Source organism: Haliaeetus leucocephalus, unplaced genomic scaffold (genome assembly GCF_000737465.1).
Source record: "Haliaeetus leucocephalus isolate CR32 unplaced genomic scaffold, Haliaeetus_leucocephalus-4.0 Scaffold195, whole genome shotgun sequence".
NCBI classification, from domain to species: Eukaryota; Metazoa; Chordata; class Aves; order Accipitriformes; family Accipitridae; genus Haliaeetus; species Haliaeetus leucocephalus.
In genome coordinates this window covers 7,482,264-7,501,950 of record NW_010972631.1, presented here as the reverse complement: position 1 = coordinate 7,501,950, position 19,687 = coordinate 7,482,264, and the positions used below count along the sequence as shown (strand labels likewise).

The 19,687-nt window shown below is 38.4% G+C and overlaps 1 protein-coding gene across 1 annotated transcript in view; it reads left to right on the top strand.

The window, feature by feature from the left end:
- Positions 1-19,687, top strand: part of CD109 (CD109 molecule) — a 77,939-nt gene that overhangs the window by 18,476 nt on the left and 39,776 nt on the right. Inside the window, exons 4-12 of the mRNA XM_010565775.1 lie at positions 2,508-2,738; positions 2,883-3,008; positions 11,885-11,924; positions 12,569-12,653; positions 14,866-14,962; positions 16,045-16,180; positions 17,053-17,162; positions 18,902-19,141; positions 19,494-19,595. Coding sequence (XP_010564077.1) covers positions 2,508-2,738; positions 2,883-3,008; positions 11,885-11,924; positions 12,569-12,653; positions 14,866-14,962; positions 16,045-16,180; positions 17,053-17,162; positions 18,902-19,141; positions 19,494-19,595 — 1,167 coding nt within the window. The remainder of the gene's footprint in view (positions 1-2,507; positions 2,739-2,882; positions 3,009-11,884; positions 11,925-12,568; positions 12,654-14,865; positions 14,963-16,044; positions 16,181-17,052; positions 17,163-18,901; positions 19,142-19,493; positions 19,596-19,687) is intronic.

Here is a 19,687-nt window from a genome sequence, read left to right as displayed (position 1 = left end):
TGGGGATACTAATACGATTCACTTGGGGATGTGTTGACTAAGATAAAATATTTTCATAGCAAGTTCCTACTACCTACTGTTAAAAGCTGCCTTGCTCATATCTGGGTTGAGAAACAACCCTTTAGAGAAGGAGTTGGTGGGGCTGAGGTGAATAGTTACCATTGTTGTAGCAGTGACCTTCTGGAAGTGTTGTATTAGTGCAGTTTCTGTTAGCATAGATGTGTGAACAGAAGGTGGGTTACTTTGCACCTCATCTGTCCTAATACACTGCCGTGGCAATGCAAACTTCATTGCCTCTGGCTTTTACATCAAGAAAAGTACAACAGGCAGTTTTGTCACCAAATTGCAGGAAGGAAAGATCTTTTGAAATACAAAAAGTATAAAAGTCAGGGGAGGAGCTCATGCTATCTATCTTTATTCATGATAGGAAAATGATACAGAAAAATATATGAGGTCTCTAAATGGCATTTATAGAAGAAGAAATCAAAGGCAATCCTTGCAAGTATGTTAAAATAATGCTGTAAGAGCACAAATCACTGCTATGATGAGACAAAAAAAGCTTATTTTCCCCCCGTTTTGATTTTGAAAGTTTATAATGTTTCCTGGACTTCTTGTAGGGAATCCTGACTGCTTTTTAGGGAATACACCTTCTTTAATAAATGGTAATATTAATAAATGAATTAATTTTGAGGTAATATTTGACAGATGCAGTAACTAAGGCTGTCCTATTTAATGTGTTCCAGAATTCTTGGCATGGAAGTTGGAGAGTGTTGAAATATGTGAATCATATGTTCTTGGCAATGTGTTTACAAAAACCTGCAGTTGAAGAAAATGCAGAATCTATTTCAGTGTGGAGCTTTGCACCTAAAATTTAGTTATATAAGTCCAGATTTTAAAGGGGAAATCTCTTTCTTCCTGTGTCATCATACACCTGCTCAGAGTGAAAAAGAGAGCCTGTTTATTTTTCCCCTTCCTGATTTTTTTTTTTCACTTGGCTTGTTTTTAAAAACAGAAGGTCAACAGAGAGGGATGAAATTGTAGTTGATTCCTCTTTATAGGTAAACACACAGTAAAGGAGACGTATTTGATACAGACATTCGCATCTACCTCGTTTGTCACCCTATGACATTTTTCCCTCTTTGGGAATTTCTGTTACCTCACTGTGTGTTCTTAAAATGAGTTTTGACAGCACAACAGCCTTTCTTTATAGAGCTTGGTAGGATGCTTTTGAAGTGCTGTGCCTGGAGAGTTAACAGCTGTAATTTTCATTACCAGTGCAAGAGGAGTGCTTCACTTCCATATGTTATGCTGAAAAATGCAAGCCTCTCTGTTTTAGTTGTCTTGACTTCAGAGATTTTACTCCAGATTTACTGTTGTAACTGCAAACAGAAGCATGTGACTCTTAAGCTTTTTAGCAGGGCTACTTGTTGGAACGAGCTGTGTGCTGTGTTAAACCCCTTTTCCTTCTTCAAAGAGACGCTCCTAAGCAGACAGCAGTACAGAAGCTGGCATCTGGGCTGGGATGTCCCTGGGGTCATTCGTTGCCTGTGTAGGCTCTGCTCCAGGTGAAATTCCCATGTGCTGCAGCAGCTCTGCTTCGAGCCTTTCGACCCCTGTGGCTGGGATTCCTCCCACCTAACTTTGTGAAATGAACTGATGCAGCTGAATTATGAGCTCTAGATTTCCTCTGTCCACTGGAGAGACAGAGAGAGAGATGTGTGCATGGTTATTCTGATCTTACGTGGTCTAAATTTCCTTGCCAGTGATATCTGTCTGTGTTTACTGCCAGCACTGAAGGAGCCTTCAGTGTCTGTCCTAAATAAGTTAACCATATAAAATGTCTCTTCCTTTATTCCTTAATATTTTGGGAAGAATAATTATTTTACTTTCTAGATGAGTCGCAACATGTGAATCATTAAACTGAAATGAGACAAAATCGGTGAGGTTTCTATTGAAGAACAGTACCTCACCTCATGAGATCTTCATTCTGAATTTGACTTTTCTATGTTCCCATAGGACATGAAGCTAAAGCTTGTAAAAAGAAGTGCAAGGTTTTCTTACTGTCCTGCTCATCTTGCCCACATATAGCTTCTTCAGCTCTTTTATTTTCGGAAAATTCATTACCAAAAAGTGATGAAGTCAGAAAAAAATTAGCCCCCCCAAATCAAACCCAAGAAATTTCTAAGTAACTGTGAAAAGAAAAGAGGGAGCACAATGTGTGTGTGTCTATGCAAGGTGTATGAATACATAGATACTTACATGTTGAAAACCTGATTACTACTGAAAATTAGATGCAAATACATTGAAAAGATGCTTCTGCTAACACATTTTCAGGTAATTGTTGAAATGACACTTTAAAGCCCTGAAATCCTCTTTCTCTTTTTGAGAATTTACATAAGTTGACAAGTTCAGGAATATGTCAGATCTTTATGTCAAATGTTTTTGGAATAATAGTATCTTCAAGAATATTTTGGATAATTAACAGAGTCTCACTATTTTGTTTTTAGCTGCCTTTGAACAGTGCTTCTGGGAATTATGAATTACTGGTGGAAGGCCATGCTGATGGCCGGCGCATCTTCTCTAACCGTACCAGTTTGATGTACATGTCAAAGAGCATCTCCGTATTCATCCAGACTGATAAATCTATGTATAAACCGGGACAAGACGTGATGTTTCGGATTGTCACTGTCTATCCTGATCTCAAACCTTACAAAGCGTCTCTGAATATATATATCCGAGTAAGTATCCACAGGAACCTAGTTATACATTGGAATTTGTCACACATTTCAACTTTGTGTGACAAATAAAGATCATACATATTGCTACCTAAATCTTGTTAGCAAGACCACTTGCATTTAACATGTGTTTAACATTTCTCCTAGGACCCTCGGAAGAAATTGATTCAGCAGTGGTTGATGGAGGAGGGTGATTTGGGTGTAGTTTCCAAAAAATTTCAGTTATCAGTGAACCCTCCACTAGGAGACTGGTCCATAGAAGTGGAAGTGAATGTGAGTATTAACATTGCCAAATCACAGAGACATTCATTTCTCTAGATGTGACTAAAATTGTGTTTACTTTGGTGAAGCAAAAGCAGAAATAAGCATGAACCATGAGATGAGGAAATCCTTCCCTCGTGGCAAACCCAAGATATTATGGAAGCCTCACAAGATTTTCAGTAGTATATGGTTTTATAAGGAAAGATATAAAAAAGCAGCATACATATTTTATCCTAAGGTCTGTGTTTTGATTCTAAAATACAAATGTTATTTAAAAAGTGAGGATTTTTAATATTAATATAAAAGAAAGATGTTAATGGAGTACTAATTTTTTTTTTAAGTCAAACGCCCTTACGTTTATTTTGTAAGCTAATATACAGAAATTCATTCTGCCCTGCTGTACAGCCAGTCACTGTCTCAAGGGGTGTGGAATCAAAGACTATTTACAAATCTCTGCCTAGTTTTAGGGGTGTTTCAGCAATTCACAATGACTGAGGCGTTACTGAGGAAAAAATAACTATGCGAAATAGAAAGGATGAATAGTAAAGTAGAACTATGGCATAACAAAACTGGTATGATCTAGTTTGCACGTTGCTGTTGGTAATAGTTCTATCAGTCCAATCATTTAAGCTGTACACTCCTCATACACTGTGGAATATGTTGCAAAAAAAGCTGGAGGTTTAGCTGTTCCAAACTGTGTGTCAGATTTATTCAGCCTGCTTTAAGTGCCTGTAATTTGGGAACTGCATTTCCGACTTGGCTTGCAGTGGCTGTTCAGAGATATTTAGCAAGTACAAACAGGACTGCTTAATGTTTGCTGATGAGGGAGATGATGGGGTAGAAAGCAGAAAAACTCATGTGATCTTGTATTACTTGAGAGTAGTATTTACCAGTACCAGTTGTATGTTTGATAGATTCTACAGGCTGAGGTAGGTGAGGGTGGTGCTCAAGCGAGTTTCAGGATTGGATTTTTCGAACACGTTCTCATGTAGGTGTGGAGTCGTTACTATTGTCTTTGATGGGAAACATGTTTTAAGTTGTTCCTGCCCTTGTTCCTGTGCTTGGCTGCTCCTTCCCATCCCTGCGCTGCTGTTCAAGAGCTTCCAGTCACACTGAGGCAGCTGTAGTAAGGCTGAGATCTAAAGCATGCCAGGGAAGTAAGTGACCCAGATTGAAAAGCATGTCTGTGTTTTTGTTTGCCTAACTCAGACCAGTTCACTGATCTGGTTGACAGCACAGCCCCACTCACAGCTGCATAGGTACTTTTCAGGAGGTGGGGGAGTGTCGCTCAGACATGGGAAGAAAGGCTCGTGACAGTGGTGGGCTCCTCCACGGCTCGCTTGCCAGGCAAAAAAGTGTGTGAATTTTTGCTTGGGCTTTCTGTGAAGTCTCGAGTAATCCTGAAGTCAGGAAGGCACTGCTGAAAGAACTGCAGCAGCTGTTTTCAGGATCTGAATATGAGAGCCACTCCCTCCTGAAACAAAACCAAAACGAAGAGGAAAAAAAGCAAATTGTAAAATTGAAAGAAAAATGCCTTATAGATTCATCCGGGTGAGTGAAACAGCTGGGAGAAAACAGACAAGTGAAGTGAAATCTTCTTAGACTGTAGTTGCTGGTATTCTAAATTGTAGCCATTCAGTACTACTACAGAAGGTTAGTGAGCCTGGAAAAAATATGGCAGGGTGGGAATGTCTCTCAAGTCATGAGTAACAAGGAGAAAGTAAATAGGGAACATTTTGTTCACTGTCTCTTCCAATACATAGCTAGAGGGCACCAGGTGAAGGAGGTAAAGAGCAATTTCAAAATAATTAGAACAGCATAACTGAAGTATAGAGTACAGCACCAGTGGTGTTGTGAATACTGAAAACTCAGGTGGGATCAAAATATGTCTGGACAAATTCACAGAAGTATGCTCCATTAAGAACTGTTAACTAGGAGGTGCTGAGGCTTGAGCTGACACAGTGTCACTGCTGGCTACCCTGGTTGATGCAGTTCTCTTAAGTGTTGAATCTTGGCTGCTGCCAAAGACTGGACATTGGTCTTCATGTTAGATCTACTGGGGTACAACCTTTCCTAGGTTGTCTTTATTATGTTTTCATCTCATTTTTCATACTATTAAATTTTTAGAACTTAGGGGGTTAGCACAGAGTGTTTGGGGTTCTTAACAGAGCTCTAAATGCTTCAGCAGCATGAAGAATACCCAGGGGCAGGAATAATGCTCATCACTCTAGGATATCTTTCTCTGTTCACCATTGTTACAGGAGACAATTCAAGGTGGAAAGTACTGCAAAATGCTTTTGGTACATTTATCAAAGTGCTCTTTTGGGAAAAGATAAACTTGGGCAGAACAGAAGTGGGATTCTTTTTTTCATTGACAGAGGAAATGGTTAATATTTGAGAAACACTGCATTTAATAAGTGGAAACAAGAAGAACTAGGAAATAGGTATCAATATAAGTGAAAGTCTGAACTCTTGCATATTTGTAGGAAATTTAAAGATACCAAGAAAAACTTGATGGTTAATGAAAGTATGAAAGAGTTTTTGAAGTTCGCTAGAAACAAAAGAAATTCCAGGGGTGGCAGAGCCCAGTAACATGAGCAAACAGTAATTATGTGGCAGAGATGGAAACATTTAATAGGGATGATGGTTCTGAGTGGTTAAGTGAATCTCAGTGTAGGGAGATTTGAAAAGACCATCAGAAGATCAATGTCCTTAACAGAAAAGAGTTAAAGTGAGGTAACATGGGAAACTATGGACCTGTCATCTGGCGTGAAAAAAACAATGACAAAGGTAATTTGGGATTCCACCGTCAAAAAATGAAATTCTTTAAGGCTATTATGGATTTGGTTACTAAGGTAGATTTACTGATGTAACAGATTTTTGTAAAGGCTTTTCATTGTACGAAATCCTAATGAAAACCAGCAATGTATGTAAAGTCTGTCAAAGAAGGATGGATTGATTTTGGGGCAATCGACACTCACCCAGGGTGTTTCTAATATAAACTGATGACAGAGTTTGCAGGGGGAGCCAGGGAAGGAAGCTCCACGGTGGGAGACTGCAGAAGTCCCATCTGTTGACTGTATATCAAGGTAACAAATGAATCAATGCATTTATTGATTACAGTCTGTGAGTGGTGTTACAGGTTTTACAAGGCTTTTTAATCTAGTGGAGAAAGGCACAGTATGAACCAACTAATAGAAAATGAAGCCAGACAAATTCTCTTTGGCATATATGTCTTTCATCAATGAAGCTCTTAATCATTGGAACAAACAAAAAATGGGAGCGAGGGCTTCTCTATTACTTGATGATTTAGCATCAGTAATGGTTGCCTTTTGGAAGATGCATTATAATAATACAGAGTGCTGGAGTAGCTGAATACTAGGGTAACCAAGCCTGGGATAAAATGAGGTCAGGCTAAATGGTTCCTTCTGACATTAAACTCTTTGAATTGAAAATTGAAATAGAGGAGAAAAAGAACAGTATATTACATAAAAAACAAGTTGTAGGGTTTTGGGGTCCAGAAAAAAATTGGCTATTCTTACAATGCTTATCCTGTGGAAGTAAAACAGCAACCCCGAGCCCCACACATAGAAACTTAGGTTGTTTACTTTCAGACTCCTTTTCCTCTGTCGTTCACACCTGCTCTGCTTTAGTTTTCAAGTTCTGTGTTAAAAGAATGTAATGACAAAGCAATATGCATTATTTCTGTAGCACGTGCCTATGCAGCATCTTACATTGGATAAGGCTATCATATGCAGATTATATTAAATAACTGTTGCAATATTCACACTATTGCACTAGGTCTGTCTCATGGGTTGTTTCACAGACTGTTATTTTTCTGATAACACGTCATACCACTGGATTAATGAAATCTGCAAGAAACCTTGCAGAATAAAGGAAAAGAGCTTTTCTGTTGGGAAGCTCTTTTTGATTCTCTTGGTTACAAGTGAGCTTATGCGCTGAAATACAAGGTCATATGGGATGGGATTCAGTTTGAGATTTAAGATATGTGGATGTCTCTATGCAGGTGATGTGGTAGAGATTTAATTGGTGTTTAGTGAAAGCTAGTGAGTGACCCGGATCACTCTGAGTGGATATTCCTAGCTATTGCCTGGATATTCCTTGCTGTTCTGCAGCCATTCTGCTGTCCAAGGAAGGTACAGTTCTTTTCTGTGTCATATAGAAAGTTGCATAGATTCACCAATCCCTTCCTGAAAACAGGTCACTGAGAATTTAGATTTAGTGCTAAGGAATAATTAGTATATGTCTGGCATTTTTAATAGATCTACCTGCCTATCCTTAACTAGTACTGCTAGCCCTGGGTCCGCATGGCATCCAGCACAGCTTATGGATCTACTCAGGGCTTTAGGAACATCTTCAGATGGCAAACCCAGGCTGATCTCCGCATGACTTAGCTATCCTGATGCCATGACCTGAGCTTTCTAGTTAAATAGTCAGCGGTCCAGCATTTATCTCAGGTTTCCTTCTTGTCTTTAAAGAGTGTTGTTAAGTCACTAAATAACATTTTCCTTCTAGTGGTTACAGATCAGTTCCCAAGTGTACCAAGTTGGATTCCTGGAAGTACTGCTTCTGAATGCTGTTTCAAATCAGGTTCTGGCTGCTTGCTGCTGTTAAATGTCCTGTAGTACTTTTTAATAAGAGTTCAGGTCTTAGCACAGCTGTTCTGAGAAAACACAAGACAGAGTAATTACAGTCTGGTTCCCAAGTCTTCACCTTGTACTTTAGTTGGATATCTTATATTTCCTGTTGTGGAGCCTGTTGCTGAAAGGCTTTTAGTTGCTGAGTTTTAGTAGTAGGTATCTCCAACCAGAATTTGTTCCTAGTTACAAGGCATTTTGTAATCTAATTTATGGAAGTTGTTATTTGGAAATTTATGATCAAATATTGAAGAGTAGTAATGTTTCACGTGCAACAAGGGCTTTCTAAAATATTTTTGAAGAGTATTATATTTTTTTAAAAGCTTCAGGTAGAAAGCAACTTTCAAAATCAGGTGGGTTTTATTATATACTTTACACTTTGAATTTTTTAACTTTTCAGGTTTTATGTATGTTACAGTGTATCCACAGTGATGTTTTACTGCTAGGTCAGCTACAGATTTCACATTTGATCCATTGAGTTTAAGGTTATATATACCATTACTTAAAAAAAGTGTCACCTTCCTTCAAAATCAGACTGTACATAAAACCTTTGGAACTGGCTGTGTATTCAGTAGTTTGCAAGTGAGCACTGATATTTAATCAGGATCTGACATCGGTGGGACTCTGCTTAGTTTCTGGAGACCCTGCTGCTGGATTCGAACAGAAGTTTGGGAATTCATACAGTATTTTATTTCCGGGTTTATTGCCTGCATGTGAAAATAAAGCACAAAAGTGATCATGAAATGCTTCTGTTAATTCTGTCTGGATAAAAATCTATTTTATTTAGCTGCAAAGCAGAGGCAGAGGAATGTTTCTGACAGGGGCTGTGTGATGGCAATGCAGCCACAGGAATACAGCCGGTGCCAGCACTGCGCTTTTTCAGGGCAAAGCCCTGAGACCACACCCAGAGTCTTTCCCCGATGCTATAACTTGTGACGCATGTAAATGTCAGAAACAAGTAAGAAAATGGACCTAGACCAGATTCATTTTAGGGACTTTCAATTGCCAAAGAAGAAGAAAAAATTTGGGGAGAACAATTCCTGTGATCTCACTGGTTGGATTAGACCCAAATGACTTCAAATAGGACTGGTTCATCACAACAGAGCAAAATCTGGACCCTAGCTGTTAGCAATTGTTAGATGGAAAGATCCACAGCATCTAAGGCTCAACTGCAGAAAGGCTCCATCATCCTCAGGATCTCAGAATACTTATATGGTTGGCACTGTTTTCTTAATACTCTGGGCAATGTGCACAGAACGTAATAGATGTTTTGCAGTTTAAGAAACGCTGATTTAGAGCAAAATGCTAATAGCCTGGAAGGGTGAGTGTGTTTGAGAAGCAGGAGAAGGCATGGAAGACAAAAACTGTACTAGAATAAAGCAGCTCTGGAAACAAGTGGAATAAGTGTGGTGGTGTTTTCCTACTGTAAAAAAAAATCTCTCTTGGGTTGTATGTATAACTAACTGCTTGTCTCAAAAGCCACCACTCCTGGAAACTGGTTTAACAACTTCCACTCCAAAATATTTGAACAATATTTGCCAGAGAGACAGCCCTGCCCTGAGGAACTAAACTGATACGGAGTGGTTGAAGTGCTGTTACTTGTCCTATTCCAAACCAGTTTGGCTGAAAAGTCTGTGTTAGTGGGAGATGTGGTTTGGTGTTCAAATCATCAAGATGACCTAGTAGGGTATTTTCCTTTCCCTGCACTGTGAAGCACAGCTTGCTTTCTGTCATAAAGGTTGTCATTTTAGAGAAGGTGCAGCCAAGAGCGCTAGTCTCACTTTAATCTCTTGTTTTCTACTGCTTAAAGTTCTCTTAGTTTTTAATTTTTTTTTTTTTTGACTTTTAAGGTAATGTGAAACAAAATCTCATTTTCAAGGGAGATGCTTTTTCATCCTGCCAGCTGGGGTAACCTTCTGTTCATGGTTTGCTTAACGGCAAGGATGACATATATTCTTAACATTGGAAATAAAAGATGTACAGAGAAGCAGACATGAGATAAATTCACTACAGGTCATTTTCCTAAGATTACCTGATAGTAATCAGATTGTGGACTGCATATCAGTGCTGTAGCATTTTGTGTTGTAGGGATTGTGATTTTGCACAAATGTTGTGAAAATAGCAGATTCAGCATATATCTTTTCAAGCCTAGGAATATAAATACGACAGTTATTTTGGTGATCTGTGACTTAATAATGAAATCAGTAGCGATCTGATTTTTATTTTGATAGAAGTCTTTTGCTAGGAAAAGTGTAAATATAGAGGTACAGAGGTCTTAGTGTGGTCTGAGATGCTTACTTTGCAAAGCCATTGATCAGGTAAGAGAGATCAGTTATAATTGTTTCCAGCTTAGATCCTGGTCCTGGGGTATTTCCCACAGGAGTTCTAAGTTTATCCTCTCTTGCCACAGACACTCATTCCCATCTGACATATCTTGATGCTACCTGACAATTGTTTATCCATATCCTGTCTCCTTTGCCCCACATTTCAAACCGTGTTCACTGAGATACTCCAGCACGTATGGTAACTTGTAGTGGTGTCACTGTTCTCAGAAATAATCAAAGTAATCAGATTTCTGAGCTCCACATCAACATAACCTCATCATGCAATTAAGCAGCAGCTGATGATATTAACCTTTCAAAATAGCCACCTCCTAGTGACAGACTGTTGTCTCTCTTGATCTTTCCCCTCTTTTCCAGAAGACTCTTACGCGAAGAGGCAAAATAGGCTTTCAAAAGGAGCCTCTCCCTTTCTGTCCTTTGGGAAGTGGAGACTTCTTCGGTTTCTCAGCCCGTTCTTCCAGCCCAGCTGAGCTCAGATTTTCCTCTTGGAAAATCGTTGCTCCAGTGTAATCACTGCATCAAGCAGATCAGCTGAGATTCAGAGCTCCAGTTCTAGGTGCTGCTGGTAAATCATGTCATGCCATTTCCCTGCTGATGGCAGCTTTTGGTATGGTGCTGTAAAAAAATCATTGAAGGAGGGTTATATGTCTGCAGACAAATGATGTACATGCTTGGTCAGGATCATAAAATCATAGAATCATTTAGGTTGGAAAAGACCTTTAAGATCATTGAGTCCAACTGTTAATTTAGCACTGCCAAGTCCACCACTAAACCATGGCCCTAAACATCACATGTACACGTCTTTTAAATACCTCCAGGGATGGTGACTCCACCACTTCCCTGGGCAGCCTGTTCCAATGCTTGACAACCCTTTCGGTGAAGAAATTTTTTCCTAATATTCAATTTAAATGTTCCCTGGTGCAACTTGAATTACTTGTCCTTTAGCAAGGAAGAACAATCGAGTAAGACAACAAAAAGCAAAATTTATGTGGCTGACTACCATGACTTTTTGGCCCGCTGTCATTGTACCAAAGAATAAAAATAGCTGCTGAATTTTTAATGTTCAGAGAGTGAAAAAACCCTTTAAAATTAATTTCCCAACGATGTGCCACATATGGCCTGATGTACCACATCTCAAAGATGTGCCAGAATATGCTTTCAGATACCCTCCTGAGAAAATCAGGAAATAAGTGAAAAAATTAGAAAAATAGGAAAATAGAAGAGAACACAAGTAACAATATATTGTATAGTTGTTTATTTCTTCCACTGATTTTTAACTAACAAGTAAACAAGACAGGAAGATATAACCCAAGAGTGTCTCTGCTGAAGTAAGTATGCACTGTAGACTGTAAGAAAATTTTAGCTGCCTTTTGAATAAATGAAGAACCTTAAGATTATATATGCTTTTGAAATGGTCTTGTCCTCTAGATACTGTAGGAGCTTCTCTTTTGTGTAGAAATACTTGAGTTAACTTTAAATGAGCTAGTAAAGGTACTGCTGGTAGGTCAGTCATGGTTCATCATGATGACTATGAGTACTTATGCTAGGTAGTTTTATGCTAGCTAGCTCGGATATTTGTTTCTTTATACAGAAACCAGGCGTACGTAGATGTCTGCAGATCTGAAGCTCCCCAAGCTCTTCATTATATATACTTACAATCTGCCACGTGTGAGCTTCTGTGTCCTTCTGTGGTGCAAATACATACTACTGGTTCCTACAGGAGATCCATAACAGGAGCTGATAATGGTTGAGCCATGTTTTAAAATCGCATCATGTCAGAAATTGTAATTTAACTTGAATATGGGTGGGATTTGGCCTAGAGGGTATGTTAAACTTGGTAATCTAACCACAATTTTATGTATTTTCTCATATGATTTTTTTTCATTAGGGTCAAGTTCATTATCAAAGATTTAAAGTGATGGAATATGGTAAGTGTTACTTAAAGGCATTTAGTAGTGACCAAAATTGGTAGTTGATTCTCCATTAGTTTAGACTAGCTTCCCTTGGCTAGCACGAACCTTTTGAATACTCCTGGAAAGTCTAATTTCCAAATCTCTTGCTTCTCTGAGACTGATTCTGTGTCCTGAAAGGAACGTTGTCCTATCAGCTGCCCTGCTTATCTTTGGTAGTTTTAATGACCTACTACTGTAGTGTCTGGATGTCATGCAATCTTTAAAGTACTTCTGTTAAGTCTATGAGATGCAGTTATTGTCCCTGTTTTTCCAGGATCATGCAGGCAATGTGTTCTTCCCAAAATATCTGTATAAATGTCTGATCATTAAGCTTGCTGGTGATTTTGTAAATACCAAATAAGCTAAACGTTTTCTGTTTCAGTCTTCCAAGCTTGTGTGCAGACTGCTCTTATGATGCTTGTTGTTATCCTTTCAACAAAAAGTCTTAGTCTGGGGCATTAATATGGTTGGGTTAAAAATATATCTTAGTCTATATTCCTTAGGAAACTGTAGTAGTCTATCATATTAACATGTTCTACCCTTATTACTTAAAAAAAGAAAAAGATGTTATTTCTTGTGTGAATTTAATGCTTTCTGTAATTTTTTTTTTTTTTTTTCAGTTTTACCAAAATTTGATGTTATGATAACAACACCATTATACTACTCTTTGAGAGAGGAAGATGTAACTGGTGTTGTCACTGCAAAGTAAGTAAATTATTGATACCATTGTCACCCTCACTCTTAAGAAAATTATTGTGGGTCTCTAAGTGTCAAAGTGAAAACTTACATTTAGAATGCTAAATAAGTGCATTCTAGTCAAAATTAGTTGGCTAGCATCCATTTCTAGTTACTGGATTTTTTTGTAATAATGCTAGATAGATCTTCAGACTTCTAGTTAGTTTTTTTGGTCTGGTAAATGTATTTCTAGACTATAACCAAGACACTTTTAGCTACCTTATTCAGAAAATTTCTTGGGTCTTTTGCGTATAATGTATATTTTGAGGCATTTTTTTTGTTCTTATGGCTCCAACTTACCATGTCAAGGTCTGTAGGTAGAGTAACTATATTTTATTAGACTACTTGGAAAATTATGCAAACTTCTGTGCACATCCTTCTTGATCCAATTTATCCACATTGTGGATTTGAGGTATATGCTTCTCCTGCCTATCAAAATACCTATACCTGTAAAAGGGTGAAGAATTAAAAACCCTTGAGAACTTCAGAAGAGACTTCACTGTAGACTATTGTATAAATAATATTTCATTTTTCAGCTGAACAAATACCTAGACAAAAAATTTAGGATGCATTAATCTCAAATAGAAATTAATTTTATTTTGGGAAGATGAGAGCCAGATAGAGGTACCTGATAGGTCCTTTCAAGATGACCTGAAATAAAAGGTCTTTGGTGGGTTATTTAATGCATAAAATACATAGCTTCTAAAGAAGCACTCCATTTATGAGTAAAATGCAGAAATGATTGTTTAACAAGCTATTTAAATTAAATGTTTGGACTTCTGAGAAAAAGCTTCCTTTCCTAGAGCCAATGCAACCTGATATTATAAACCATCTAGGTTTCTCATAAGGGGCAATTTTTAAAAAAAACTTTTCCTCATTTTTTTTCCCTAATCTGCTTTGCTTTTGGAATCCATTATATGCCAATGTGAATTTGGTTTCCAAAATTGTTTTGGTCTTCCACAGGGTACTTGGCTCCTTCATTAGATATAAAGTATTTGAAAGTGTACCTGTCTGCTGCAATAAATCGAGACTTGGATGCCAGTGAATCGCCTGAGATTGAATCCCAGCAGTGCCAAAGTTTTACTGATACGTCATCATTATTTATAGGGAATGACTTCATTCCTGATGACTGTTTTTATAGGCATAATGCCTCTGTATACAAAGAGTTTATATGTCCCTTATGCTTGTAGATGTCATAAAACCCTTTCCCTTTCTCATCTCTGGAGTATTATTAGATTAAGTTAAATACAGGGATGCTACCCAATGGCAGTATCATTTCAGGGTTAATGGCAGCTTATTACTGTAATTAGGTCTGCTTGGAAAGACTGAGTTCAGGTGCAAGACAGTGTTGTCAGAGTTCTTCCTGTAACTATGCTATTTGATTATTCTTTCCATCTGCTTTTCAGCTTTGATATCTCTTAAATGGCTGCCAGTCAAATCCATAATGATGTAAAGTACTTAAAGTTATCACATCTGAATGTATTACTACTGATGGACTAGAATGATTTTGCTCCCCTCCCCGCCTCCTTCTGTCTGAATCTGATAATATCGTGGTTTCTGTTATGTATAACTTTGAAATATTTATACAAAATTTTTATTTTATTACTGCTCATGGACTGCAGGTTGCTAATGGCATTCTAAGAAGTGAATATGTTACAGTTTTCAGATTTGCCACAGCTGCAAATTATGTTTGCCATGTAATAATGCCATGATTTCTTTGGACTGTGATTACTAAATAATTTGAGTACAACTATCTTGCGATCTTTCATTTTGTGTTAGCATTTGGGAAGCAAAACACTTGCACTTCCCACGTCCCATTTTAACTTTACTTCATATTAGTTATGATGCTACATTGGTGTTCTATTCAATAACTGGCTTCCAGTTTAGCTTAATATAGTTAATTTTCCTACATTGTCCAGCCCACAACAATAGTAATAGGTTTATAGAGCTCTTGTGCAGGAAAGAGCAGCACTGTGTGTCCTCTCCAGGTTTTGGGCTTCTGACTTTAGTGTCGATAAACTGGTCTCAGTATTGAAAACTCCATGTTTCAAAGTGCAAATGTGTTCTAGCCATGTTTGAGGCCAAGGAAAAATATTTTAGTAGAATCTTTTGCCTTGAGAGCTCTTCAGGAGCCCAAGCCCTGGAGGTGGCACGTTGTTTGACTTTGACTGATGTGTTTCAGGTACACATATGGAAAGCCAGTAAAGGGAACTGTAACGGTCACTTGCCTTTCTGTCTCTTACTGGACAAACAAGAGAAATATAACAACAACAATGGAGGTGAGTCTTCTGTTAGCAGTTTGTAGCATTGTAGACTTTAAGCCTGTGTCTTCTTTTGTAGGTTAAATATGCCTGGGACCATTCTCAAGCGCTGAGTTCAGCTGGCATGGTCTATGGAGTGACTTGCATGGATAGTATTAACTCTTTTCAATTTCCAGAATAAAGTTTTTACATTCAGACTGCTTGTTGGGAATGGTACTCGGCTGCTGTGGTCCCTTGAACTGTGCCTGGAAGTTATTTTGGAGCATGCTAGTTGGCCCAGGTAGAAAAACTTTGTAGGAGCTGTTATAGGAGCATAAGTGGTGGAGGACCCGTGCCCAGGAATGCTCCCTGGCTCCGTGTGTGCCCCTGTACGCTCAACCCTGTGTTACAAGGCCAGAGAAGACCACTGCAATTGTCTAGGTGGAGCTCTAGCATGGTAGAGACCAAAGCATTTTGCCTACTAATTGCCTAGTAATTACATTGGAGTTACTCTACTAGTTGTAACCTTGACCATGAAATTTAAAAAGGCATGCAGTTTTGATCTGAAGACTTAGGAGTGATTATAGATTAATGGTATCCCTTTGCAAAATCAGGCATTTTACTTTTGAGCTGTGGACTGTGTTTAAACCCGGTTCAATTTCTGCTAAATGATGTGCCTGTCATTTTCTGTTGGCTGACTTCAGCAGTTGGCTGACTTCAGTGCCTTCAGCAGCACTTGGTCTACAGAAGCTCTGAACTCAGGTATGTTGGATTGGCTATACCCCCCTCCTCAGGCAGGGAACTGTTCATTGTATTTTTCTGTAAAGCATAGGCGCTGCTGTTCTGGCCATGTAGAAGTGGATAATTCTAGATATTAGAAAAAAAACCCCCTTTCTCCATAAGGCATTGTTGACTCTAAAGATAATGAACTTCTATGGGATTTAATAAAATGGTTACCGAAAGCAAAAAGTAAAGGTCAGTGTTCATAATTTTCTGGTGTTGACACTCCAGAACTTCTATGTGGGGAAAGCTACAGGACTTAACCAGAAATAAGCTGTTGTAGATGGAAAGGTGTCCTTGGCTTTATTGGCTCAACAATTTTTTTTTTTTATACATTGCAGATAAATGGATCTGTGAATGTAACCTGTAACAAGCTTATGTTGCAAAACTTGAACGCTGGTCAGTCGTGGCACCAAGGTGACAGTGATTACACAGAGCCAATAGAAATTATCGCGGTGGTCACCGAGTCGCTCACAGGTATGTGTCTGTGTGATGTCTTCTGAGAGAAATCCAAAGAGCAGGTGGTGCTGGAAGAGCTTACCACTATGTGGAAGGGCTTGGAGTGCTAGAAAAGTGTCATGTGTATCTACATGCAAATATAGTATATGAAAAATATATTATCTGAACTGTTCCTTGCCTAGATATTAAATAGTTTAACCAGCTGTTAACTCAGTTGAATACAGTTCTATGCTAAATGATTTATTAAATAACCCAAGAAATATGTTTAGGTGGGGGCTTAAAATCAATGACTGATCACTTTTGATGAGAAAAGCAGGCGTAAAAAATTGGTAGCATTAGCCTGAGTCTTCCAAACTTAAGTTTAATCATAACCTTACCTTACTTGTTTGTTTGTAAACCACCTTAGTAGAAAGAATTCTCTGGCCCCATTTTGTCCACTGTCCACCCTCTTCTAGATGGGCTGATTTGCAAACTTAGCCTTTTTGTGAGTTCATGTTCCACTGTACCTTGCATATTAGAAAAATATAATTTGGTACAAAATTTCTGCCTATCCCAGAACCTAGGTTTCATTACAGACTTTCTGTAGAAAGCCTGTCAAGGTGAAGTTGGCTGATTTGGGATTCCTAAGTTCCTTCCTTGTCTCGTTCTGACTTAGTCTGTGTAGAGTAGAGCACCACGTGGTATGGCTTATTCAGCGTTGTGACAGACAGTACCAGTACGTATACCACCTTTGTACCGATTCTTAGCTGGAAGGCTGAAGAGCGATAGAAGTGGAAATGGTGAAAACTATGATAGAATTTTTTAAAAATCATGAACAGTAAATAGTATTGCTGCTAAAGGATTATGTATGCCAAAAGCATGTTGTCTAAACACATACAATTCTTCAACAGGAATCTCCCAAAATTCAAGCACCATCATATTTCCAAAGCAAAGTGACTATTTTATTGAATTTGTGGACTATTCTAGAGTTATAAAACCTTCTCTGAACTTCATAGCTACTGTAAGTTCATTTGTTTTATTATGATCTATGCATAAACAAGTGTGATGACTTCTGTATTTTTGCTTAGATTTTTAAGATTTTAAGATTTTGCCTTGGATTTTTAAGTATAATTTACAGATTTGTTTTCAAATTACCTCTTTTTCATGATACATATTGGCAAATACTAAACTTAGAGGCATTTGCTCTAGAAGAGGATAAAGTGACAGGGAATGCTGTAGTGTTGGCAGGATATATTTGAGTATAGTTTGTCAGCATTCTTGTGGAAGAGAAATCTTTTCAGTTTCTAGCTGATTGTTTTCCATTAGTTGACTGTGCTTTAAAACGATAGAGGAGTTATTGAGTCCCAACCCTCCTAATAATATTTATAAATGGAAGTGTGTGTATACATAAATACACACAAATATATACTTTATATAATGCATATATATATAATTAAGCAACTGTTACGAAATTCAGTAAAACTCATCAAACCATATTGCTCTCAAGTGAGTGTCTTTTCTGCCTTCTGTCCTGTCTTTCTCATACCAGTTGCAGTCCTCTCACAGAAGTATTTCACGTTCTTCATGCTGTCCATAGTCTGCGTTCAGTATTTCTACGTTTAGCAGAGGTTGCATATTGCATCACTGCATTTTGCTTGAAAAGGGGAATCAACTTTACAATTCTTGAGCCTTTACTGTATAGAAATCAGACCTAAATACCAATAAAATAGACTGAATATGCACTTTCAGAGTAGATTGGCTCAAGCTATAGCTAACCTGATCATTTGGGTCTTTGGTTTCCGTCCTTTTCATTTTCCTTGCCAGCATCCTAGTTTGACTCCAGCTGTCACCTGCTTCTTCTTCCTCTTCCAAAGATGAGCTGAGTGAGGGCTAGCTGAGGCATTTAGCAATGCCTGCAGCTGGCAGAGAAGAAGGTATCAGTTGTGCTCCCAGAGGAGCGTGAAGGAACAACTGCTACTCTTACTAGTAAGTGAAGATCTGCATATGCTGTACAGAGGGATGATAGGAAAATAATGGCAGAGGAGGAGAGGTAATGGAGTGACCAACCTCTGAGCTGAAAAAGAAAAGGGAAACATTAGTTCGGTTTTGAATGTAGAAGTTGAATTTTTGGAGTGTGTAATGCAGAAGGAGAATGGTTTTACTATGGATGAGAATCTGCTTGAATGTGGGAGTAAAGGTTGATGTAAGTTGTAGTTCTGATTGATGGATGCTGGAGTGAAGAAGTTGCAGATTGTCAATTTTGGGCCTGTTTTAAGTCTTTCCTTCGGCTCATTTGATGAATCCATAAAAACATCTAACTTGGCATCATCTCTGCTCATCTGACACATTTTCCTGCACATGACGTAATGTTAGTTTGTCCTTTGTTGTGGCGGTGAGATACAAGTGATAAAATTAAATATTCCAGCTGTAGGTAGGATATGTGTAATTTGCCTAAGAGACAAACATTTTCAACAAGAAGAGTAATTGGGAGAGCTGCAAGGCAGGTCCCCTTTCAGTTCCATCTGCTTTGCTTTTGCTCTTTTTTTACTCCTCGGAGTTACGAATAACTTTTTTCTTGACTGACTTGCCTACCTGCAGTGCTCACAAGGGATTAAAAATAAAGTTACTGGTATGTGAGAAATCTGAGGATGCCCTTGGTTTTTTGATGTGATGTGGGTGCAAATATATTGTTACATCTTATGCATTGGGCATTTTAGTCTTACCCTGTTTGATGGGTGTTTTCTTTCTTTTTGTTTTTAGCTAAAGGTGACACGTTCTGATAGCAACCAGCTGACAGCTGAAGAGAGGCAGAATCTTGTCACAATCACTGCACAGCAGTCAGACGTGCTTTTTCACCACTCTTCACTTTCTCACCTTGAGAATGAGGCAACAGAGGAGAGAAATCTGACAGTCCATGTCCTGAATTACACGGTCCCAGAAAATGGAATAATTGATATTGAGTTTCCAGTCCTGTCTGACACAAAAACTCTGAGAGTTCAGGTATTACTTTGTAATATGTTGCTTTGGAGCAGTGACACACCAAACTGAACTGGCTGTGATCAATCACATGCTGTTCCTACCATCTGCAACAGCTGATATGTCACCTACTGTTATTTTCCTTACCTCATATTCATGTTAGAGCTGGAAAGAAAGTGATGGAACCTGTCAAAAATTGATCTAATAATTGCACCAAGGTAGCAAGGGAAAAAACCAAACAGATACCCAAAGCAAGCAGTAAAGTGGTCCTGTACTGCCATTAAGGCTACCATGCTCTTGTAAACAGTACTGTATATGTGAACATCACACAGATTTTGCTGTTTTGTTAAGACCTTTGTTTTGCATTGTCTTACAGGCAGAGTTCCTCAGCAGTAGGACCGACATAGGTGTTTACGATGTGTTCAGCTCCCCCAGCCAGACTTACCTCCAGGTTAAAACAAAGAGCCAGGATATAAAGGTACAGTCTGAGACAAAACTTGCCAAAATAAGAACTGTTCAAGTTACTCCTCATGTTTCCATACTTATCCATATGAATTGTATGCTTTTCCT